The sequence below is a fragment of the Argentina anserina genome, chromosome 5, assembly GCF_933775445.1.
Source record: "Argentina anserina chromosome 5, drPotAnse1.1, whole genome shotgun sequence".
Taxonomy (NCBI): Eukaryota; Viridiplantae; Streptophyta; class Magnoliopsida; order Rosales; family Rosaceae; genus Argentina; species Argentina anserina.
Window position 1 is genome coordinate 17,088,872 of NC_065876.1, and position 24,701 is coordinate 17,113,572.

Here is a 24,701-nt window from a genome sequence, read left to right on the forward strand (position 1 = left end):
CTCATTTACAAGCACCAAACTAACAATAGGACTCACATTGCTTACCACTTGGCTTAGATATGATAGAAAAAAAATGTTTAAGTTTAAGAATGGTAGACATTTATGGTGGTAAAGAAATGAAAAGGCTAACACAAAACTACATAGGCTCAAATTGGCTTACTGATGGAAATTTTTTAAAGGATAAAAGCTATTTGGCCTTGGTGGATACCTAATGCCTTGGTCTTCCCCAATAACAACTCATGCCTTGATAAAAGTCTCGAAAGATTTAAAGCAAGTTCTAGATTGCAAGCACAATGAATGGATCGCACAATGAAACAACTAGTGCATTAGAAACTTTTATGCACTCTCAGCGGCTCAAAATCTCACATAGGCAAAGATCGTTTCAACAAAAATAGTCCTCATCTTTCACACATGAATGCATTTGAAATGACATAGGCAATATGACTCTAAACATATGTGAGCACAAAATGCCAAATCCTCCTATTAACAAAGCATTGATTTTTAACCGCTAAACATGCTCAAAATCAATCTATCCAAATATGATGATTGTTTTGTTATTGGCACCAAGCAAGTAAACCACAAACAAACTTGTTTTTTCATTTTTCAAAATATCTCAATTTTTATGGATTTGTTTTATAAAGTAAACATAAAAAAAATTATAAGGAATGAAATTACTTAGCCTTACACCTCACACTTAATTTACACATTGTCCTCAATGTGCCGTGAACAATAGTGAAATAAATATAAGGTATAAACTATGTATATTATTTACCACATGCTAGTCAATACAAACTAACCAACACAATTGCCTAACAAGCACCTCACACTTAAACTTTGGATAATCCTTTCAATAAAAGCTAAATCTTTTGTGTTTCATTCATTGGTCAAGTATGAAATGACTATCCAAACTCTCATATGCCATAATTTATTAACATGGAAACACAAACACAACTAATCATGCTTAGAAAAATGAGAGTGAAGGATAAGAAAACGCAAACTCTTTGAAGATCTCATATAGCTCCATAGTGCCAATTGTGGATGGTGAAAACCCACAAAGCTCGTTGGTCCTTGCAATCCCTTAGCTCCATCTTATTATGCTAACCCTTGGAGTCCGCCAAGACGGGTTTAAGTTTAAGGACATTAACAAGGTCCATAATGCTTGCTCAAATGGTGAGAGGGTCCTCGAAGTACTTCACCTCCGCATAAGTATCATTTGGTGCACCCTCTAGGTAAGGCTTTACTCGATGACCATTAACCTTAAAGGTAGATCCATCTCTTAAGTTCTTCAATGTGACCGCCCCATGACTAAATACTTCAACAAGCTCAAATGGCCCAATTCACCTTGATCTTAGCTTGCCGGGAAACAACTTTAATTTGGAGTTGAAAAGAAGTACAAGTTTCCCAACCTCCAAGTGCTTGGTTTTGATCCTTTGGTCATGGAATGCCTTAGTTTTCTCTTTATAAATCTTTGCATTCTCATAGGCATCCATCCGAAGCTCCTCTAGCTCACAAAGCTCTAACTTCCGCTCCTCACCACACTTTTCTATGTCAAAATTGAGAGTCTTCAATGCCTAATAAGCCTTATGCTCCAACTCAACCGGTAAATGACAAGCCTTTCCATAAACAAGGCGATATGGAGACATTCCGATAGGTGTTTTGAATGCGGTACGGTAAGCCCATAGAGCATCATCAAGCTTCATTGCCCAATCTTTTCTAGTTGTAGACACCACCTTTTCAAGGATGCTCTTTATCTCCCGGTTAGATATTTCAACTTGGCCATTTGTTTGGGGGTGGTATGGTGTCGAGACTTTGTGCTTAACCCCATAATTCTTCAATAAGGCCGCAAATGACTTGTTCATAAAATAGGAGCCTCCATCACTAATTATTGCTCTAGGTGTGCCAAATCTTGTGAAGATGTGCTCTTTAAGGAACTTGAGCACGACCTTGTGGTCATTTACCTTGGTGGCCACGGCCTCAACCCATTTGCTTACATAATCAACTCCTACAAGGATATAGAGATAGCCATATGAACTTGGAAAGGGTGCCATAAAGTCTATGCCCCATACATCAAATATCTCCACTTCAAGCATATAGTTCAAAGGCATTTGGTCTCTTGAGGAAATATTGCCTACCCTTTGACAACGATCACAAGAGCTCACATAAGAATGTGCATCTTTAAATAATGACGGCCACCAAAACCCAGAATTAAGTACTTTTTGGGCCGTTTTCTTTCCTCCATGGTGACCGCCACAAGCTTGATCGTGGCAAAAAGATAAGACACTTTGTATTTCTTCCTCCGGAATGCATCTCCTCACCAATTGATCATTGCATTGCTTGAATAAGTATGGATCATCCCAAAAGTAGTGTCTTGCTTCTTTAATGAGTCTCATTCTTGAATGGAAATCAAATGTCTTAGGAAAGCATTTCCCCCCACTTGCCAAGAAGTTAACCAAATGTGCAAACCATGGTAGCTTCTTCTCAACAATGGAAAACAACCTCTCATCCGGAAATGATTCATCCAAAGGCACCCCATTATCTTCACTTTGATGAGTAAGTCGAGAGAGATGATCCGCTACCAAGTTAACCTTGTCGGGCTTGTCGACAATTTCAATGTCAAACTCTCGAAGAAGTAAAATCCACCTCAAAAGTCTTGGCTTGGCATCACTCTTAGACAATAAATACTTGAGTGCGGAATGATCCGTGTGGATAATGACTTTAGACCCCAAGAGATAGCTTCGGAACTTTTCTAAGGCAAATACCACCGCCAATAACTCTTTTTCGGTGGTAGTATAGTTTACTTGGGCATCATTCAAGGTCTTGCTTGCATAGTAGATGGCATGTAAGAGTTTCTCCTTGCGTTGTCCCAACACTGCTCCCAAGGCATAATCACTTGCATCACACATAATTTCAAATGGGAGAGTCCAATCCGGTGAGCAAATAATATGAGCATTGGTAAGCAACTCCTTTATCCTCTCAAATTCCTTCAAACATGCTTCATCAAATATAAATTGAGTCTCCTTGGCCAATAGATCACAAAGAGGCTTCACTATCTTGGAGAAATCTTTTATAAACCTTCGGTAAAAACCGGCATGCCCAAGAAAGCTTCTTACACCTTTTACATTCACGGGAGGGGGCAACTTCTCAATGATTTCAACCTTTGCTTTATCTACTTCAATCCCCTTCGATGATATTTTGTGGCCAAGAACAATCCCTTCTTGCACCATGAGCTGACATTTCTCCCAATTAAGCACTAGATTCGTCTCTGCACACCTCTTAAGGACAAGGGAGAGATGATCAAGACATTTTTCAAATGAGTTCCCATACACAGAAAAGTCATCCATGAAGACTTCTACAAACTCAAGCAACTCGGCAAGAATGGCATGACACACCGTTGGAAGGTGGCGGGTGCATTACATAATCCGAAAGGCATTCTTCGGTAAGCAAAAGTTCCATATGGGCATGTGAAAGTTGTCTTCTCTTTATCTTCGGGGGCAATTGGGACTTGATTATATCCACTATAGCCATCAAGGAAACAATAGAATGCTTGTCCCGCAAGCCTTTCCAACATTTGATCAATGAAAGGGAGTGGAAAGTGATCCTTCCTTGTTGCATCATTCAACTTGCGGTAGTCGACACAAACCCTCCATGTGTTTGCAATTCTTTGTGGAACCATCTCACCCTTGTCATTCTTCACTACCGTCATTCCTCCTTTCTTAGGCACCACTTGTATTGGAGACACCCATTTGGAATCGGAGATAGAATAGATGATTCCATTATCAAGGAGCTTAATAATCTCATTCTTCACCACCTCTAACATGTTGGGGTTCAATCTTCTTTGAGCTTCCCTTCTTGGTTTTGCTTCATCCTCCATGTAAATATGGTGCATGCAAAGAGTGGGACTCAACCCCTTTATGTCACTAATCTTCCATCCAAAAGCACCCTTATGCCTCCGAAGAACATCAAGAAGTAAAGTCTCTTGTTCATGTGACAAGCTTGAAGAGATAATGAGGGGCAAGGTGCGGGAATCATCAATATAAACATACTTCAAATGTGCGGGAAGAGGCTTCAATTCAATAGGGGCCGAACTCAAAACCGAAGGATTAACATTCATTGAGAGATAATTGATAGTGGCATGCACCTCACAAGTCTCATCTCTTGAATAGTAACCATCCTCTTTTGTGGGCAAAGGCAAAGCAAGATAAGTGTCAAGGTGATCCTCGGCTTCCAAAGTTTCATCCTCACAAAAATCCAACCCAAAGTGTGCTAGTGCCGACTCAAATGCATCATTTGTTGAAGTCTCATGAAAAGTGTGCTCCACCAAGTCATCAATCTTGTCTTCCACTTCAATAGAGTAAACTTTTTGCAACCTCATGAGCTTCTTTAATTCATCAAAGATCTTGAACCCAATTGTGGTGTCATACACGGTCATGGTGAGCAAACCCAATTTCACATCAATCTTTGTCCCCGCTGTGGCCATAAAAGCTCTACCAAAGATAATAGGGAGATCATCTTGGTAAACATCCTCCATGTCAAGAATAACGAAATCGGCCGGTATGACCAACTCGTCAACTTGCACTAACACATCTTCCACAACTCCTCTTGGATACCTCACACTTCTATCGGCTAGTTGGAGAGAAATTTGTATAGGCTTGATGTCGCTCAACCCAAGATCTTTGTAGACACCATATGGCATCAAATTTATGCTAGCCCCCAAATCCATGAGTGCCTTCTCAAATGGTCTCTCACCAATCTTGCAAGGAATAGTAAAAGAACCCGGATCTTTGAGCTTGGGCGGTAACCTCCTTTGAAGCACGGCACTAATTCTCTCATTCAAACACACCTTGTCATCATTCTTCAATGTACTCTTATACCGCTTGTGAGTGCACAAGTCCTTGAGAAATTTAGCATAAGTAGGAATGGTCTTGATTGCATCAAGAAGAGGAATATTGACCTCTACCTTCTTGAACACATCAAAACACTCCATGGACTTTTTCTCTTTCTTACTTAAAGCCTTCTCTTGGTATACCGCTTGTGGAAAGGGAAGTGGCGCTTCTTCTTGCATTTCTTCCACACTAGACTTAGATCCACTTGCTCCCATATTGTCATTCTTGGTGTTGGGCTTGCCTTGGCTCTTCAAATACTCCTCACTATACCCCAAGATCACTCCATCATGTCCCAAACTATCCTCCATGCCTTTGTTCTTCTTTTGAAATCCGGGAGGCACTCTTGACACTTTAGGATTCAACAAAGGTTCCGTTGGTGCATCCACCTCCTTATCATCATCATTAGGAGAAACCTTATTGTCATATACCTTCCCCCTTCTCAAAGTTCATATGGCCTTGGCTTGGTTGATTCGTGGATTCTTCTCGGTCATGGAAGGCAATTCTCCTTGCTTCCTTTCTCTCATCTCATTAGCCAATTGCCCCATTTGCGCTTCAAGCTTATGCAATCCTTGAGTAGTGGAGGCCACATCATTTCGAACACTTTGAATAAGCTCGTTTTGATTTGCCAAAACCTTGGCAAGCATCTCTTCAAGGCTTGATTTAGGAGCATCCACTTGAGGAGGATGTGGCACTTGAGTATTAGGAGCTTGAAAAGGAGGTCTTGCTTGATAAGGTGGCTTAGGATAAACATTGCCACCATAACTTCCATTAGTCGCACCTTTGTTTCCTTGAAAGCTTTGGCTCCCACTAGCACCTCCATAGTTGCCACTCCCTTGATTGTTGCAACTCATACCTTGGTTCCCCACCCCATGAGAAATTAAGGTGGTTTCTCCATCCGGGATTGTAAGTGTTGGAATAAGGGTCATTCTTCGGTCTTGAATATGCCATTTGCTTACATTCTTCAATGATCTCGGGAAAACAATCTCCATGAGGGCAAGATAGAGTGTCATGATTCACTCCTTCACAAATTAAACACACTTGTGGCCCTTGAACCTCATTAACCTTCTCACGGCCTCCTTGCTTTCCTTGCTTCAAAAGCATATCAAACTTCTTATTAAGACTTTCTTCTAACCTCTTAAACTCTTGATGCACATCCAAGCTTGATGCCTTGACTTCATATATGCCACCGGTTTTCGGTTGAGTTGCTTCCCTTAGAGATAAATGTGAAGAAGAAGGCTTGCGAACTTGCGGGTTATTATCCCACAATTGAGACCGCTCCGCAAGCTTCTCTAATACTCGATGGGCTTCATCCGCCACTAAGTCTATGAAATCACCATTGCTTGCATTATCAACCTTCCTTCGAGTCTCCGATGTCAAGCCTTGATAAAATAGGCTCATAAGCATATATTGAGATTGGCCATGATTAGGGCAACCAAGCTCAAGATCCTTGAATCTCTCCCACGTCTCATGAAAGAGCTCATCTTGCTCCTCCTTAAAGGTCATCAACTCGGTTCTTCTTGCATTAGCCTTTTGAGGAGGGAAGTACTTCATAATAAACTTCTTTTGCATATCTTCTCATGAACCAATACTATTGGATGAGAGCTTGTTCAACCACATCTTCGCCTTTTCCTTCAAGGAGCAAGGAAACAACCGGAGCTTGAGCGCTTCTTCCGTCATGCCATTGAGTTTGATATTTGCGCATGCATCCTCAAACTCACTTAAGTGGTGATAAAGATCATTGTTCGGTAACCCATAGAATGTTGGCAAGGTTTGAAGAAAACTAGGCTTGATCTCAAAAGATGATGCACATGGAGGAAGCACTATGCATCTTGAGTGTGTAGAAATTGTAGGCAAGGCACAATCTCGGATAGGCCTTTGTTCTCTCAACTCATCCCTTGGTTCACCATCCGCCATGACTATCTTGTATATTCTTGGACCAAGACTAGGATTCAATTTCCGTGCCTTTTTGTCAAGATTGAACAACCTCTCAAAGGTGGCTAGGTCATTAACCACTAATTCCGGACTTTCCACATTCTCACTTGAATCACTTGAATCTTCCCCAAACAAACAAGTAGATGCAGAAGCCTTGAACTTTTGTCCAATCCCAATGGGAGTCTCTTGATCGGTGGGCTCTAGAAGCGTTTGTAAACCTTTTTCACTCTTAGGAGATAAGGACATGAACACCTAAGAAACAAATTAAAGATCAAGTAAGTAAATAGCAATAAAACAACATGCAAGATATATACAAGAAATTAAAATTGCAACAATAATTATTTAGATTTTTTTTTTAAAGAATTTACCAAGGTACTTGTAAACAATTTCTAGAAAATTAGAAACCAATCAAAACTTGTAGTGAGAAAAACAAAAAGGATAAGGATTTTCCAAGTTGGCGTAATTCCAACTCAAGTGTAACGAAATTGGCGTAATTCCAATCCAAGTTTGGCGTAGTTCCAAACAAAGTGCGTTTTGGCATAGTTCCAAAGTAGTTTGGCGTAGTTCCAAACAATGCACTAATTAGCTTAACATTCTTCTTTTCGGTAACTCTTTTCGAATTATGACCAGGTAAGCGTAGGCGCGGCTTTGGTAGGTGAGACCACTTAGTACACGGCACAACGCCCGGGATAAAATCCCTATCCACTTACCTAGACATCATAATCCTACTAAGGTGCGCCTATTTGGAAGAGCGATAAACAAATACGTTACAAAAAAAAATCCAAATCCGATTCACTTAGTAAAATAGAAGAGGAATTCCATCCTTGGGTGTTGTTTACCACTCAACTTTTCGATGAAGAGTGATTAAACTCGACGGTACAAGGATAAAGCCCCTAATCCAATTTACTTTGAAATTTACAAGTTCCAATCAACCTCTAATTCTAAAGAAAGTGAGTACCTTATATTTAAATTTACAAATTTTAACCAACTAGAATGTGAGCTTGCACAAGTAATAAGTAAATAATAATTAGGCAAGATTACTTTTCCATTTTAAACATGCATGCAATTTATTTTCTTCTTACCACAACTATCATTCCACTTATCAAAAGTACTTGTGTCAACTTCAAAAGTAAGGTAGATATTTACAAAAATTAAACATAAAAAAAAAAGTAAACTAGAAAAAAATGGGTTCTCTAGTCCCTTAGAAACCTAATAGGAATTAAGTTTTACCTCAATCCCCGGCAACGGCGCCAAAAACTTGTTGGTTGAATCACTTAAGTATGATTATGTGTATTTATGGGTGAAACTACCTACTCCCAAGTATATGAGGTCAAGTTTTAGTAAGGGAAAGTGTAGAGTATCGTACCCAAGAGATTGGGGGAAACTCAACTCTAACTAGATTTTCGCAAGAAAAACTAGAAAAACATGCATTCTAACTTTTTACAAGTTCACAACCTTAGCCCTTTGGAAGCTAAGAATCATGGAGATGGTATTAACAAGTGGTAGTGAATCGACTTGGTTGATTTTAGAATTAAGCTAAGTAAACTAATTCTTGCACTAAAACAACAAAGAAAGGTAAATGTAGAGATAGAATCAAAAGAGGAGTAGAGACTTAGGCATTGCACCTAGCCTTACTCATGCACAAATGTAACTCAAGATTAATGCATAACATGTTTGACAAACTTCCCCCTAGTGCTTTGGTGAAGCTACCAAGAAACCAACTAATCATGTAATTTAAAAAAGTCTTTTGGAGCCAAATTAAATCACAAAACCTTAGTCCCAATTATATTACCTTATAATACAAGTGGGCTATGTACCACAAGCATAACACCCCCTTAGAGTAATTACACTCATGGAATAAGCATTAAGTTCATGGTAAGAAATTCAAGCAACTTAGTATTTCCCGTAAGAAACACTAAGCCACCACCTAAAGGTTACACATGCTCACGGATTCAAGAAGTTGTCAAGTTCAAGTTCCGATTCATTAATTACCTAAACATGTTTCTAGGTGACAAACTAGTAACACATTTAGTAAGCATTTTAAGTGTAGAAGCCCATAGATTCAACATGCATCAACATCAATTAAAAGTAAAATGAATTCATTAGCACATGAGTTTGGCTAGGGCTAGCCTACCCTCAAATCCAACTACTCACAACCCATTAAATACAACACCCTTGAAAATGAAATACATCGAAAGAGAAGTAGAGTAAAGAGAGAAGAGATTACCAAGGGTTTGGTACAAATGATACCAAACCGTACCTCTAAAGGTTTACTACCCACAAAGATGTAATAAGAAAGAAAATGCTTCTAAGTATGGTATTAATGGGTTCTAACAAAAGAAGAACTCCATGAACACCATACTTTATCCACACAATCTAGGAACAAAGAACAAGGGTTGAGAAAGAGTATGAGTAGATGATAAAGAGAGTGAAGTGACCCAAATCTATGAAACAAGTTTGTGATTGATCAAGGGTGTAAAGGATCTTTAGTTTTTGGTGAAAACTCAAGACACTTTACACTTTTCTTTGCACAACTTGATATCTATGACTTAGGCCTAAGAAAACTATGTTAAAACTATGGAAAATATGAAGTTTTGATGGAGTTTTAGTGTGGTGAAGGAGAATGCACGAATTTGTGAAGAATGAGGGTATTTAAAGGCCTTAAGGTCACAAATGAATGGTGGAGATGTAAGGGGGTGAATTGTTAGATATGGTGGACAAATGTAGAAGCACAAATTGTGGATCTTGTTCTTGAAATGGTCCCCTTCATTTGTCTTCTTCTATTTTAAATTTAAATCCCCAATTCATGGAGCACAAATTGAGGATCTTGTCTTGAAATTGTCTCCTTCATTTGTCTTCTTCTATTTTGAATTTAAATTGTAAATTAAAATTTACAATTCATAATTCACCAATATGCTTCATTGACTTATTGACTTTTACCACCACCATTTCCGGCAACCACCTTCTCATCGCCGGAGTTTAACCGGCATTTTCCGGCGTTGACTTTTCTTTTCTTATGAAATCTCCACATTTGCTCTTTTTGGCTTGAAACTTTCACCCAAATCAATAATGTGTGCTAAATCCACTCTTCTTGACGTGTTTCCGATCATTTGCACATTTTTCTAGCATGAGTAGGAAACGTAAAAAGAAATAAATAAATATACAAAAATATAAAGCAAAAGAATAAGAATAAGGCAAACATTACTAGGTTAATATTAACCTAACAGGTTTATGCAAATCTGCAGGCTCAGCCTCCACTTCTCTATTCGCCTGCATCATGTAAATTTGTACCTCGCTAGCAATTGCGATTAGCGAAACTTGGTTAATAAGTTTCGAAGAGCTTCACATCCGATTTTCGTTTTGTGAAGCACATGCACTGGCTAATTAAGAAACGTAAAGAGAAATAGGTTGCAATCACAGTTTCTTTTTCCCTTTACAATTAGAGAAAGTTTCAGCCGAATATATGCACGCGCAAAGGGTTGACATTCCCAGTTTCCCACCTTGAGAGGTAAGTGGTTGCGTCAACTTAGTTAGCTTTGGGTTATTGTGAAATATCATAGTGGGTTAGTCGGAGACGACGAACCAGACTCTGTCAACCAATACTCTTCGAGGCCAGAACTTCTCGAAGCCAATTAATCAGGGCATGTCCCACTAATCAGCGTTCATTGGACTAGCTAGTCTTAAGGATGAGGTTGTATGTTCACTAATATACTGGTCATCAGAGTTACATGTCACTATATATGTAAAGTAACTAAGATATGTGCTAGAACTCGCTTGTAAATATTTGATCGAGTAAGCAATTCAGGTATCCCTGCATGCGTTTTTAATTTGTGACTTCGTTTGAAACAACATATAAAGTACGTGTTGCCATAGAGAAATCACTAAATTTATCTATTGTTAAAATCTTAAGCCACTTCCAAGAGCAGCCCCTTGTAATAAAAACTAATGGCAAGTCTTTAGCCATCTATATGGAACTGAAATTAATCAGCATGTTTTGAAATTGCTGATGTTAACTTTCTCCAATTGAAATTCTTATATATCGTGTCTACTTGACTACTTCATTGCCTTACAAAACCAAGACTATTATTATATATATTCGGCCGGCGCGTACTTGGGACGAAAGAGGGTACTACTATATTAGTTTTCTCTTGTATATATTCATCAAGTCGGGACAAACTATCATCACCTGCAACTCCTAAATCCATGGCTATAGTATCGCTATCATCTTCAGTCTTGTTCTTCTTCCTCACCACCATCTCTGTTTTCTCCATCTCATCATGGGGAGTTGAGGCTTATCCAGTATCTGCTTTGATCAACGAAACGCTTTACAACAACTTGTTTCTACACAAGGACGACACTGCATGCCCTGCAAATAATTTCTACACCTATAGCTCATTCATCAAAGCAACCAAATGCTTCCCGAGATTCGGCACCACCGGAAGTCTAGCGACCCGGAAGCGTGAGATAGCTGCGTTTCTTGCTCAGATTTCTCACGAGACCACCGGCGGATGGGCTACTGCCCCCGATGGACCATACTCGTGGGGTTTGTGCTTTAAAGAGGAAGTCAATCCGGGAAGCAATTACTGCGACGACACCAACAAGGAGTGGCCGTGCTATCCTGGAAAATCTTACAAAGGAAGAGGACCGATTCAACTATCTTGGTAAGCTAGCTTAATTATTTGATTCATCTATCGATTAGGGCAAATAGTAACATCCATTTCTCAAGCATTACTCAAAGCTTAATCTTAGTCAAGTTAATGTATAATTCCTCCGGTCAAATTAAATTCTTTTGAGCTAAATCTTTTGCAGGAACTATAACTATGGTCAGGCAGGCAAAGCATTAGGGTTTGACGGGCTTAAAAATCCAGAAGTAGTAGCAAACAATTCCCTAATAGCTTTCAGAACAGCTCTATGGTTCTGGATGACTGAGCAAAAGCCAAAACCCTCTTGTCACGATGTCATGGTCGGTCGATATGTGCTCACGAAAGCTGACATTGCCGCTAATAGAACCGTCGGATTCGGAATGGTTACGAACATCATCAACGGAGGACTCGAGTGTGGAATAGGCAGCGATGCACGAGTGAATGATCGAATTGGTTATTTCGAAAGATATGCTAGTCTGTTTGGTGTTCAAACAGGACCGAATTTAGACTGTGAAAATCAGAAGTCCTTTTAGTTATTGTAAGTTGTAACAGATCACATAGTTAATTAATTGGTCTAGCTCGCAAGCCTATCGTATGATGTTAAATTGTTAATGCATGCTTTGATCACATGCATCCGTCTCCATCCAAAAAAATAATGTAGATTATAGCTAGCGAGTTATATGGATCTTCTGTTTGGTACTTCTACTTCTCTACGATTCTGTTTGAGATCCATCTCTAAACCAATAATATGAATTTAATAGCTGATGAGTTCTATGGGTTATCTTTTTGCCTGGTACTTTACTTCTCTTTTATTGTATTTGAGTTTTAAGGAATAGAATAAGTTGTATGTAATGTTTCATTGACTCCATGATGACTCATTGTTAATTTGAGATCAAAGAAAAAGGTCAGAAAGACAAACACATCGGTTAAGCACTAAAACAAAGAGTTGGCGAGTCTGTTTGCATGATTAATTGTGATGAACCAATTCGTTTTATTCACATACATGCATACATACATACATGATCGATGAACCAAAATTACTAACAGTTTAACACTACCAACAAATTTTTTCAAAAGTTAATTTGTCTACGTACGGTTGCAATCATATATCCTATGCAAGCATGCACCTTAATCTTCTTTCTGTTTGAAGAAAGTCTACTTTAGATATATGTGTGATGTGTCGACATTCCCACTTTAAAATGTAAGTGGTTGTCTTTTTTTTTTTTTTTTAAATACGAAAAAAGAGTGGTTGTCTTAGCCTGTATCAACTAGCTAGCTCTACCTCTGGGAGTGAAAATCTTAATGTGCATGGGTGAAAATCAACGAGGCAAACTAAGAACTGACTCTACTAGCGAATTGTGGATGTAAAGCGTTACAAGTCAACCACCACTTTTTCTCATGATCCTCGTGATGATTTTAAACCCTTTGAAAAGAAGTCGTGCTGAGAAGTTCCATCCCCAAAATTTTACTCTAATTGCAAATGATCTTTTATGAATTAAGCGAATTTGGCTTATTTAACTGCCATATAATAAGATTGCTCAATCATATTTTTTTTTAAACTGGTTGTATAGACAATTAGGTAAACTGGAATGGTAGATATTCTTGGAAGGGCTGGTAAACTGGAAGAAGCTAAAGACTTGGTTCTGACTTCTGACAATGCCCATTACTCCTGATGGTGGTGTGTGACTGTGTGGGGATCCTGTTAGGTGCTTGTAAGGTTCACAACGAAACTGAAATTAATGGGTGCAAGGTTTGCTAAGCATGCTATAAAATCTGATTCAGAAAATGACGGCTATTACGTATTGCTTTCCAACTTGTTTGAGAAATCAAGAGAGTTGTTGATGGCGGAGAAGGGTGTGGGAAAGACAAATGCATGGAGTACGGTGTAACCTGGATGATTATTTTCACTCATGAACTTCATAAGTTTACAAGTAATAACCAGAATATACCTCAATGACCACATATGCACTTACAGAAGCTAAAGAAGTTTATAAACTCCTTGTCCTGCAATTTGCCTCAAGTTTATTGTTCATTATCTGTATGTAATGTTGGACATATTGCACGGACATTGATCCTAATAGAAAGATTCTTATTAGTTATCATCAGAACCACATTAAGGCATACAGCTTATTGATCTCTGATATATATAAAGATTCTCATTCTATATTCTTCATCTTTTTTGGTATCTAATTATTTTGATGCTTTCCTTAAATTACAGCTATGACACTTTCAGGATATGAGAAACTTCCATCGCTACGATCAAATTTTATCACAAATTTATCTCTTGAACTGCAATGTAATGATTTTCATAAATTTGTTTCTTGAACTGCAATTGTTGATTTACACTACCGCTATACAATTGCTAATCTACATTGAATTCTGTAAATACACATAAGCACAAATAAGGTGCAGGGAGTTGGGGAAATTGCTTGTTCTACCTTTGCTCTCTTATCAAAGCAACGACGTTAAATCTTTAGTGATGTTGATGCAATATCCTCAATCAACTTTCACTTTTTCCCAACTTGAAAATTATGGCATTTTTAACTATTACTATATAAAAAATAAGCTTATAACATTGCTATTAGGGGATATAAAGTAGTTCATTGATGTTTGAAGAAATCGAAGAGGAAAACGTGTTTTTTTCATTGTGATGCATAAATAAGTTCAAAAATATTTTTTGTCGTTGATGTAGAGCAGTTTGCCATTCAACTTGTTGGTCCCCCCCCCCCCCCCCCTTTAGTTCAGGGCGCCTAGCTAAACTAAATCGAGTATTAACAACAATTTGAGGTGTTTCTGGGATATAGGCTTAAAGATGGCCCTAAAATTGAATATTGATAAGTTTTTATTTTTTAGAAATATAAATAAATATTGATAAGATTTGACGCTCTTTCGAATTTAGGATCTAAGAGGATTGATTTGACTAACTAGACTAGTGTATTTTTTTTATTAATTTATAGATCCTTGTGAATTGGTTTTATTAAAGTGAGCTTGGCATGTAAATGAGTCAGAAAATCAACATGTAGAATGTTGCACCATAATAGCATTCACTACATTCAATGGTGGAGTGAACTTCAGAAAGTTGAGACACCAAGTGAAGTTTTATCTCTCGATGCACCAGAACATGGATATGCGCTTGAATGAGGAAATTCCGGAAGAAGTAGATGATGACAGTACAAGGGAAGAAAAGCAGATCTATAAAGATTGGCACAGGGCCAACAGGATGGCAAAGAATGTCATGAGAAACACTCTATCTGATACAGTAATCAGCTGCATTGATGAACTAGAATATGCCATAGATTGCATGGAGAAGATTTCACAAAAGTTCAAGGAGAGCAACAAAGCTAAAGCAGCTAGGCAGTCTAAGAAATTTTATGAGCTGAAATTCAATGGAGTTGGTAGTGTGAGAAATCACATAATGCAGCTGATCGACATCAACAATCAACTAAAGGAGCTGGATAGGGGTGTCAACAATGCACAAGTGGTGCACATTGCCCTGGAATCTCTTCCAAGTGACTTGAGCAACCTCAAAAGCAACTATAATGCTCAGAAGGAAAAGTGAGAAATTGATGAACTCATCTCCGTCTGTGTTGATGACCAAGATAGAATCAAGAAGGAGAAGAAGCCTACTACCTGTGTGAATGCAGTTGAAAAGTCTGAGTAGCCAGAAAAATACAAGGGCAATAAAAATATTTTTTTTCAAGCCAAAGAAGGACATCAGCAAGGATAAGAACTCTCAGACACCAAACTTGTCACATCCCAGAATGAAAAATGACCTTATTGAAATGGTGAAATAGAAAGTTAACAAGCGAACAAACGAACGTAGTTCGACTTGAACACTCGATAATTGAAAACCTGCTTAAATATTTCGCGAAATAAAACAAGCTGACAAGTTTACAATGAAAGAAACCTTTACATTTCCAACACAAAAAAATATTTACAAAGGTATAAGCGAGCTATACAACAAGGTTTCAAACAACGGAAGTAGAAATGGGTGTCACCAGCCCATAACTAAAAATAATACATGCAACCCAAGATAAACAAGAATGGTGACAGAAATAAAATCACAACATCGGAATAAGAGGTTCAATGTACAAACATCAATAAGGAATATTAAAACAAGGGACTACTCTAAACATCTTGAATTCAAAGGAAATGTACTCCCAACTTCACGTATCCTAAGTCTCGAAATAAATCCAGAAACCTACAAGAAATCAAGTAAGGGTGAGCTTCGTCCTCGCTCACCTAGTAGGGCCCAGCCTACCAATGTGGTTTAAAAGTAAGGTTGACTAAGTTTTATGAAAACTTAAAACATTTAGATATGAGCATGCTTTTTAAATCATTTAATGAGAAACAAGCTTAGTTTATTAATTACATGAAAAAAAATGCAAAACATGGATGATGATCATCAATAATATCAAGTCAGTTGTGGCCGATCCTAATGACTAGGAGGCAAACAAGTCACCTCGTAAGTCGAGGCCAACAACCTTTGTTGAAACAACAGAGGAGGGATATTGTTCATTTACTTGAATGCCCTCAATAGTAATAAATATATCAAATAATAAACAGGACATTGTCCCTCCGGAGGTTCACGGTCATCGACACCGTATGATTACTTAGAATGCTAGGGTCCCGTTCACTCTCAGGTCTACACATTAATATCACAATCCGTCTATCCTCGGGTTTTAGCATTTCTGAATCTCATATGCAATTTTCAGTAATAAACATTCCCCAAGGTATAGACAATGAATTTAATGGGCACGAAATACACAAAGGGGGTTAGCTCACCCTACCTAAAAATAATGCGCAACCAATGCTCAACCCATGTTCTTGCTCTCACTCAGCTCTTGCCTTCTCCAAGCTTCCAAGTCCTGTAATAACTGATGAATGAGTGACTGTAAATACGAAATACTTAAGTGTTGCCCCACAAATAAAATAGGAGACTAGTCTCCCTATTTTTAGTTTGACCAAAGTAATGGTCAAACATCGATTATAGCTAAGTTTACTTCCCATTTATCGACATATTATACTTGAGTACTATCGAGTACTTGCATCACATGCATTTGTCACAATGTAAAATTTTTAACAAACAAATATGTCGATAAAATAAGAAAGTACAACTTATGACTTAGGGTTTAAGTCGTATTAGCTAATAATCAATATCTCTAAATTTACTAAGGACACCCAAAATAGATTTTCCATTTTAAAACTTGACGAATATGTACATGGGGAAGAACAAGAAATATACCTTATTGGGTTTTTAGCAAAATTTGAAGAATCCTAGCCGGAAGGTTGAATATTCCGGCATCGATTCTCCTTTTTCCTCCTTTGCCACTAACAAGGCTGCATGAATAATCATGCATTAACTCCTACAATTTAGACTTGGGTATTTAACCTATAATCTTGGTTCTAAACTGGAAATTAAAGGAAGCAAAGACCCAAAATAAATTGGGAAATTACCTTCAAAAATTAAAGAAAATTGGCGTAGGTGTTGATAGCTCCAATCCTCTTTTCCTTCTCTTGGCAGATGATATGCAAACTTCCAAAACTCTTCTTGGTGTTCCTTAATTTCAAGATATTGTCATGCAAGTCAGAAATTGAAACCAAACACGTAGAGAAAGAAATAGAGGCCAAGCAGCTCACCGTTCAAAGTTAATACAAAGATCAAAAATTGATCTCTACACCCACGTGTTAGAAAAAGATGCAGAGCCTTCAATTTAGCTTCCAACTTTCTATCGAGACTTATCTCCACTCTAGCACTCCTTCTTCTCCTTAGAATAAAACGTAGACAAATAAATTGAAGTTCCAAACCCAGAAAATCGCCGAGTTCAAGGTAGAAGTGATTACCTTAACGAAATCGACTTTCTGAAAAGTTACAAAATGCAGTCCTTCCAATTCAATGAGTCCTCTGTTCTTCAATCAATCTCCTTTCTGGTTTCCCTTCCTCTCAGTTAAACTTCTAACCCAAATCGGTGGCTAAACGTAAGGATTTTAGTAAGGATATTGCCAAAGAGCATATGCAGCAGAAAATGAATTTGGAATGAGTTCAAATTGATTGAACTGTAAGCTAGAAAATCAGAAAATAATTCAAGCCACAAGGAAGTATAGATTTTCGATGAAAGGAGTGTGATTTCTCATCAGAAACTATGAAGAATCACAGATTAATCAAATTGGAAGATGAAGAACAATGGTCTTGGAGAGCTCCAAGTTTGCAGCTCCTTATTTATTTGTCCTATCTTCTACGTGTCGGCATAGAGAGATCTGTGACTTGGAGAGAGGCCGATATGGAGCTTTTGGAGTCACACCGTCGCCGGAGATGCCCAGAACATTCGGGTCGACTCGTCTCCTCATTGTCCGGTCGTCGGTTCTGATAGAGAGAGAGACGCGAGAAAGAGGTAGAGGGGTAAATGAGCTGAGCCGAGCCGAATAATAAGTTGTTAACGTTTGGCTTGTTTTCATTCGATCCAGCTCAAGTTGGGCTAAAATTTGATTTTTGTATTTCATATTTAAATTCGGCTCGGCTTGAAAAAACTCGAGCTGGGCTCGGGCCGGCTCATTTTATTAGATGAGGCCGAACTCAAATTGAGCCGCCTTGAATCAAATGAAATTAAAATTTAGAAATTAAAAAGAAAATTTAAAATCTAATTTCATAGCATCACACAAAATTTATTTTATTTGTAATAAACTAAAAATAACAAATCAAACTCGTGATTGAACTTAAAATCTTTAACTAATTAATCTAGAAATAAGTCTTTCAGCTATTTCGAACTAATATTATATTTTTAATATTATTTCTTATATAAAAATTATGTTTTATATATACTATAAAAATTAATAAGTCAAGCTTAATTAATAAACGAGCTAAATTTTTAACAAGTCCGAGCTAGCTCGCGAGCTAAACGAGTCAAACAAGAAGAATACTTATTGTTCAAGCTCGGCTCATTTTCAAGGTCGATCTTAATATTAAGCTCAAACTTGGTTTATTTAACTTTACAAATTCGACCCGAACGGGCTAAAAACGAGCTGAGCACGAGTCGAACACGAGCGGCTCGAGTCTACTTACAGCCCTAAGATGAGATAGAAGCTCTGCTTCTTTGTTTTGGTTTTGGTCTTTTGACCAAATACTGACTTTCTCTTCCTTTTAAGTAAGAAAATGGAGGGTGAAGATTAGAAGGAGAAATAAAAGGGTGAAGGGCTGAGATTAAAAGCTTGGTCAAAATTTTACAAGAAAGGAAAAGTAATTGGAATGGAAAGTTAGGATTAAATCTGGAAACGGTGGAAATAGGCAAATGGCCAAGATCTCTTCACCTATTTTTCTGAATAAAAAGAAATGATTTTCCAATATTGCAAAACTTTGAAAAATCATAGAAAGTAGCTCAAAGCTCAGAAAAATAATCTGAAAGTACCGGTGAACTCGTAAAGACATAAACTTAATTGTCGTAGCTTGAAATTGAAAAGTTGATGAAGTTAAGAAATAGTCGTCGGAAGAAATGATGTGTTATTTTAGAATTTTACCATTACTAACTTTGTCGTAACCTCCAAAGTTAGTACGGTAAAATTCTCGGGACTCATAAAACTGCATAAAATAAAATGCTTCTTCTGCAAGAAGTTTGCCATGTGAAAAAGCAATGTGATGGATTCAAGAAGTGGATGATCAAAAAGGGTAAATTTTCTTACTCAACTTTTGATTACAGTTCTATTTTAAGCTATGCTAAGTCTTCATTGTTTGATAAACTGCATATTCATTAGAAATAAACTTCATAAACATTGAACCTAATTCATTTTGGCTGGACTCAGGCTCACCTATTCATATTACCAATTCATTACAGGGTTTTCTAAAGAGGAAAACACCAAAGAAACATGAAGACACAGTATGTGTTCGCAATGGCATGAAGGTTTCAGTCAAGTCTATAGAAACTTTGTTTTTAAATTTAGGCTCAGGTAAATCGTTAGTTTTGGATAGTGTTTATTATATTCCTTCTATGAGAAGGAATTTGCTTTCTATTTCTTTATTAGTCAATATTGGATGTAGGCTTATTATTGACATTCAAGGAATAAAAATTTTTCAAGGTTCAGATTACATTGGTTGTGGTGTTTTTAATCGAGATTACTTACAGCTCAATTGTAATATTACTGGAAACAATGATATTTATGCAATTGAAAACACTACAAAAAACAATATTGCAGGAACCAAAAGAACTATATACAATGATAAATCTGCACACCTTTGGCACATGAGACTGGACACTTATCTAAAGACAGATTAAAAACATTGGTTTAAAGTAAAACACTGCACGATATAAATTTTGTTGATTTATCTGATTGCATAGAATGTTTTAAAGGAAAAATGACAAACAAAATAAAAAAAAGACTACAACTCGTATCAAGAAATTGCTTGAAATAATTCATACATACATATGTGGACCTTTCACTCATCAAACTATATGTGGATATCACTCTTTCATAACTTTTACATATGACTATTCAAGTTACAGCTATGTTTATCTTTTATCAGAAAAATCACAAGCTTTAGATGCTTTTAAAGTCAACAAAGCAGAGGTAGAACTATAGCTAGAAGCAAAAATTAAAATCGTGAGTTCTGATAGAGGTGGTGAATATTATGGAAAGTATATTGAGAAAGGTCAACACAAAAGGCCATTTGCATTATTTCTGCAAGAGCAAGGAATTAAGGCTCAATACACCAATCCATATATTGCTCACCAAAATGGAATAGCTGAAGGAAAAATCAAACTTTTTTGAATATAGTCAAAAGTATTATGTGTATTGCAGGGCTACCAAAAGTCTTGTGGGGTAAAGCACTAAAGACTACAAATTATGTTTGTAACAGATTAGGAAGGCTGTAAAAACCACACCATTTGAAACTTGGACTGGATGAAAGCCAAGTCTACATTATTTACATGTACGAGGATGCATTGCTGAAGCAAAAACTCCAAATCAAATTACCCAAAAGTTAGAGTCCACGACTGTAAGTTGCAATTTCATTGGCTACTGTGAAAAATCAAAAGGTTATAGATTCTATGCAGCATGATATTCACCTAGAATCATTGAGACAAATCAAGCCAAATTTTTAAATGAGACTGAATTTAATTCAAAGTTTGAGGACTTATTCTCAGATTTTGAAGAAATCTCGAGAGATAAAAATTGGAAGTTTATTTGTCTTTACAAAAGGACACATACCAAAATTCTATGCAAATTTGTCAAGAACCTACAGAATCTGCAGAACCTACAGAAAACCAAGTTTTAGAACCTGAAAATTTAAATAATGCAGTAAACATGGAGGAAGATTTAGAACAGCCTAATCTAGAAGAACCTCAACTAAGAAAAGATCATCAAGACAGAGAAACCTACATTTGATGAAAATAGCTGCTATATTTTTGTGCAAGAAATGGATGATATTCTTGCAGAAGACAATGATCCAATAACTTACAAACAAGCCAAAGAGCATGAAAATGCTAAGCAGTTGAAATTGGCCATGGAAGCTGAACTAAAGTCCATGAGTCAAAATTCAGTGGGCAGATGGTCAAACTAGATCCTCAGCATAAAACTATAGGTTGTAAGTGGGTTTTCAAAACCAAAAGAGATGAAAATGGCAAAATTGACAGATATAAAGCAAGGTTAGTGGCCAAAGGTTTCACACAACAAGAAGGGGTAGATTATACAGAAACATTTTCTCTAGTCTCCACAAAAGATTCATTCAGAATCATTATGAGTTTAGTAGCTCATTTTGACATGGAATTTCATCAAATGGATGTAAAAACTGCATTTTTAAATGGAGAACTTGAAGAAACAATCTACATGAAACAACCTGAAGGCTTCATACAACCTGGAAAAGAAAATAATCAAAATATAGTATGCAAATTACAGAAATCCATATATGGCCTAAAGCAAGCTTCTAGACAATGGTACAAAAAGTTTGATTCAGTAATATCCAAGTTTGGATTTGATGAAAATATTGTGGATGAATGTGTATACTTAAAGACAGTTGGAAAAGACTTCTTAATATTGTATGTAGATGATATCTTGCTTGCTAGTACCGATATGAAATTGCTTAAAAGTACTAAATCTTTTCTCTCTAAAAATTTTTGGTATGAAAGATCTTGGTGAAGCTTCTTATGTTTTGAGAATCGAAATCAAAAGGGACAGAAAACAATGCCTATTTGGTTTGTCTCAAAATGCTTACATTTGTAAAGTTCTGAAACGATGTAATATGGCAAATTGCTCTGCATGTCCAGTACCCATGTCCAAGGATGATAAACTTAGTAAAAATCATAAAAATGAGGGAAAATTGAAGGTGACAGTGAGATTGACGCTAAACTCTATGCTAGGCTTATAGGTAGTTTAATGTATGCACATGTCTGTACAAGGCTAGATTTAGATTTTTGTTGTGGGAAGTTTATCTCGTTTTCAGTCTAACCCTTCTAATGAGCATTGGATTGCAGGTAATAAAGTTTTAAGGTATTTATAGAAAACTAAATCACACGTGTTGGCTTATTGGAAAGTTGAAAAGCTTGAGTTGTTGGGTTACACAAATTCAGACTTTGAAGGTAATTGGCCTAAATCCTCAAAATCTACATGTGGCTATGTTTTTATGCTTAGAGGTGGTGCTATAGCATGGAAAACCATGAAACAAAAAGTAATCACCACCTCAACCATGCGAGCTGAATACATAGCAGTTTATGAGGGGGTATGTGAAGCACTGTGGATTAGAAATTTCTTGCTACAGATAAATGCACTCAAGTTTCTTGTCACAGATCCAATCAAAATATTTTGTGATAATGAAGCAGCTGTGTTTTTCCAAGAATAACAAAAGATCAAATAACTAGAAACATATAGGTCTCAAATATATGAATGTGAGACAGTGTATGAAGGAAGGTGAGATTTCAGTTTTAAACATCAACACAGAAGATCAACTGGCTGATCCATTTACTAAAGCCTTAACAGTTTCATGTTTTCAAAACCATGTTAAAAAAACATTGGAATTTTGTCAGCCTTAGATGCTTGACTTTTGTGGGAGTCACCTTCAGAAAATTTTAGACTTTTAACCTTGACATCTGCATTACTGTTCATCATATCTGTTATAATTTTCTCTCTGTGAATAAATTATTTTCTTCATTAAAATTCATTTTTATTTTCAAAATATTGTTATGTGTATCATTACTTTATTATTGAGCATAAATTTTAAGTGAAAAAGCAAGCTCGTATACATTTTTACTTCAACTTTTGCAAAATTTGCAGAAACTGCAGGATCACTATTCTTGTGATCATGCATTGGACTTGAACATTTGACTTTACAGGTATATGCATACAATCATCAAATTGTTCTTCTACTTCATCTTTCATGGCTTATGTGACATGTTGTTGTTGTTTGTTAGTAGTTTTTAGCTTGTTCTGATATTTATTTCGAAATTAAGCTCCTAGCTCTGCAACAATGCAGCATGTTGACCAAGCTGAAATAGCTTGAATTTTTCTATGTCTTAGCGCGCATTTAATTTTCTTGTTTTCATTCCAGTTATGGGTGAACTGCTAAGGTTGCAGATATATTTGGTCCATGTGGGAGAATGTTGGAAACTGAATTGGACACTGCATATATCAGAAACCTAAATGCATTAGCCTTCTAATAGCTCGAATTTGAATGAGGAGTTGTAGAATTTGAATTCAATACAATGACTAATTGACGAGTATGCAATTAAATTAGAATTGAAAGCTAGTTGTTAATAACTGATTAACATGAATTGAAAGTAGTAGAGTTGTAGTTTAACTAAGTATCAGATTAAATCACAAAGTCTTTATGGGAAAGGTTTGTGAATTGATTACCATATAATTATATATACATGCATTAAGTCCATAATCTAACCATGATTTCCTTAAGCAATCAGTCCCATTATGAGAAATACAGTGGTATAGATCAGGGCCGGCCCTGAGATTTCCGGGGCTCCAAGCGACGAGAAAAATTGGGACCCCTTTTCAAAAAAAAAATTGAAACAATAAATTTTTTGAAACAACAAAATATAGCAATAAAACTTTCAATAATAATAAAATGCTATAACTTGCTTCGACATTCTCATTCTCATCTGTAGAAGCTTGTGCTTGTTCATTAATTGACTGAAAAAAATTACTTATAGGTCGAATAGTTCTTGCTTGAACTTTCTTTAGCGCCTCCCTCATCTGAATCTCTTTTCTTTTTTTTAGCCCCAGAAGGATACTTCCTGATTGGAGTCATATAGCACTCAGCAAAATATAACAAAATTGTTATCATAATCTAATAAAACTATAGAAAACAGATAATAATGTTCAATTTGTATCATGAGCATTAACTTGGACAGACACAAACACTATAAGCGTCAATAATGCAGCTTACTGAACTACAATATTGGATCTAAAACTACCCGAAGTTATGATGTTTTCAAAGTAGAAATTGTAGGTGTCGATTGAATTATTCTGTCATAGCCAACTCATGAGTGCTACAATGCTCTATTTGTTGTTACATGTACTGATCTACCTAGAAACTTCAGCTGATTCAGTACTCTTACACATAAGCTAGCTAGTTGGTTAAGTATTCATAAAGTATAAATACAATCATATTCAAAAGACTCAAAACGTTCACTGCCTCCTACTTCAACTTCAGTAGCTTGTACTGTACTTTTCAACTTTTTTATCTTCAGAAATCAATTCAGTTCTAATTGATGTCTAACTCCGACTACTGTATTGTTATATATAATCGGTTCTCTAACAGTAGAACTAAAGCAATTCATAAGTACCTCTGGTTTATCATGGTTAACATGTTCCAAAATAAATAATACAACCACACACTCCACTTTAATACATCTTTGCATTTCTAATTAAAATATATTAAAACAAATATAATAGATATTTTCACACTATCAAACAATATAAGAGATCTAAAATTGTTTACCAACTTAATTAATTCATTATCTTCTATGCATTTATCAGAAAAACGGATAGGGGTACTGAAAACAATACCTAATACATTCACGGATTCACCACTCATCCGAAAAACTTCCAAAAAGTGGTGTATCTTCAGTTGGTACTGCTTGAGGAATATAGCTGAACTAAATCTTTTTAAAAGAAATTTTTCTTGACGACGCACATATCTAAAACACATATAACAAACACACTCATTAAAATATAAGCAATATCAATTGGACATGTGATCTGAAAGAAGTAACTACCTTTACAGAGTACTCCTCTGAACAACATTGACTGC

At 36.6% G+C, this 24,701-nt stretch overlaps 3 protein-coding genes across 3 annotated transcripts; 2 read left to right on the top strand and 1 right to left on the bottom strand.

Moving 5' to 3' along the window:
- Positions 1 to 5,329: 5,329 nt before the first annotated feature.
- Positions 5,330 to 6,434, bottom strand: LOC126795629 (uncharacterized). Its single transcript, XM_050522432.1, has 2 exons — positions 5,922 to 6,434; positions 5,330 to 5,866 (listed from the first exon to the last, which is right to left on the bottom strand). The coding sequence occupies exons 1-2, from the start codon at positions 6,432 to 6,434 to the stop codon at positions 5,330 to 5,332; spliced, it is 1,050 nt and encodes a 349-aa protein (XP_050378389.1).
- Positions 6,435 to 10,945: 4,511 nt separating this feature from the next.
- LOC126794743 (chitinase 10-like) lies at positions 10,946 to 12,143 on the top strand. Its single transcript, XM_050521514.1, has 2 exons — positions 10,946 to 11,476; positions 11,625 to 12,143. Exons 1-2 carry the CDS (start codon positions 11,019 to 11,021, stop codon positions 11,989 to 11,991), a joined length of 825 nt encoding a protein of 274 aa, XP_050377471.1. The 5' UTR covers positions 10,946 to 11,018; the 3' UTR covers positions 11,992 to 12,143.
- A 2,436-nt stretch (positions 12,144 to 14,579) lies between these two features.
- On the top strand, positions 14,580 to 15,017 carry LOC126795630 (uncharacterized). Its single transcript, XM_050522433.1, has one exon. It carries the CDS (start codon positions 14,580 to 14,582, stop codon positions 15,015 to 15,017), a length of 438 nt encoding a protein of 145 aa, XP_050378390.1.
- Positions 15,018 to 24,701: the final 9,684 nt, after the last annotated feature.

Coding starts and splice junctions, on each gene's coding strand:
- LOC126795630 (XM_050522433.1), top strand. CDS start 14,580: ATGGATATGCGCTTGAATGAGGAAATTCCGGAAGAAGTAGATGATGAC.
- LOC126795629 (XM_050522432.1), bottom strand. CDS start 6,434: ATGAAGTACTTCCCTCCTCAAAAGGCTAATGCAAGAAGAACCGAGTTG. Junction 5,867..5,921: donor ATGAGGTTCAAGGGCCACAA/GTGTGTTTAATT, acceptor GCCCTCATGGAG/ATTGTTTTCCCGAGATCATT.
- LOC126794743 (XM_050521514.1), top strand. CDS start 11,019: ATGGCTATAGTATCGCTATCATCTTCAGTCTTGTTCTTCTTCCTCACC. Junction 11,477..11,624: donor GGACCGATTCAACTATCTTG/GTAAGCTAGCTT, acceptor AATCTTTTGCAG/GAACTATAACTATGGTCAGG.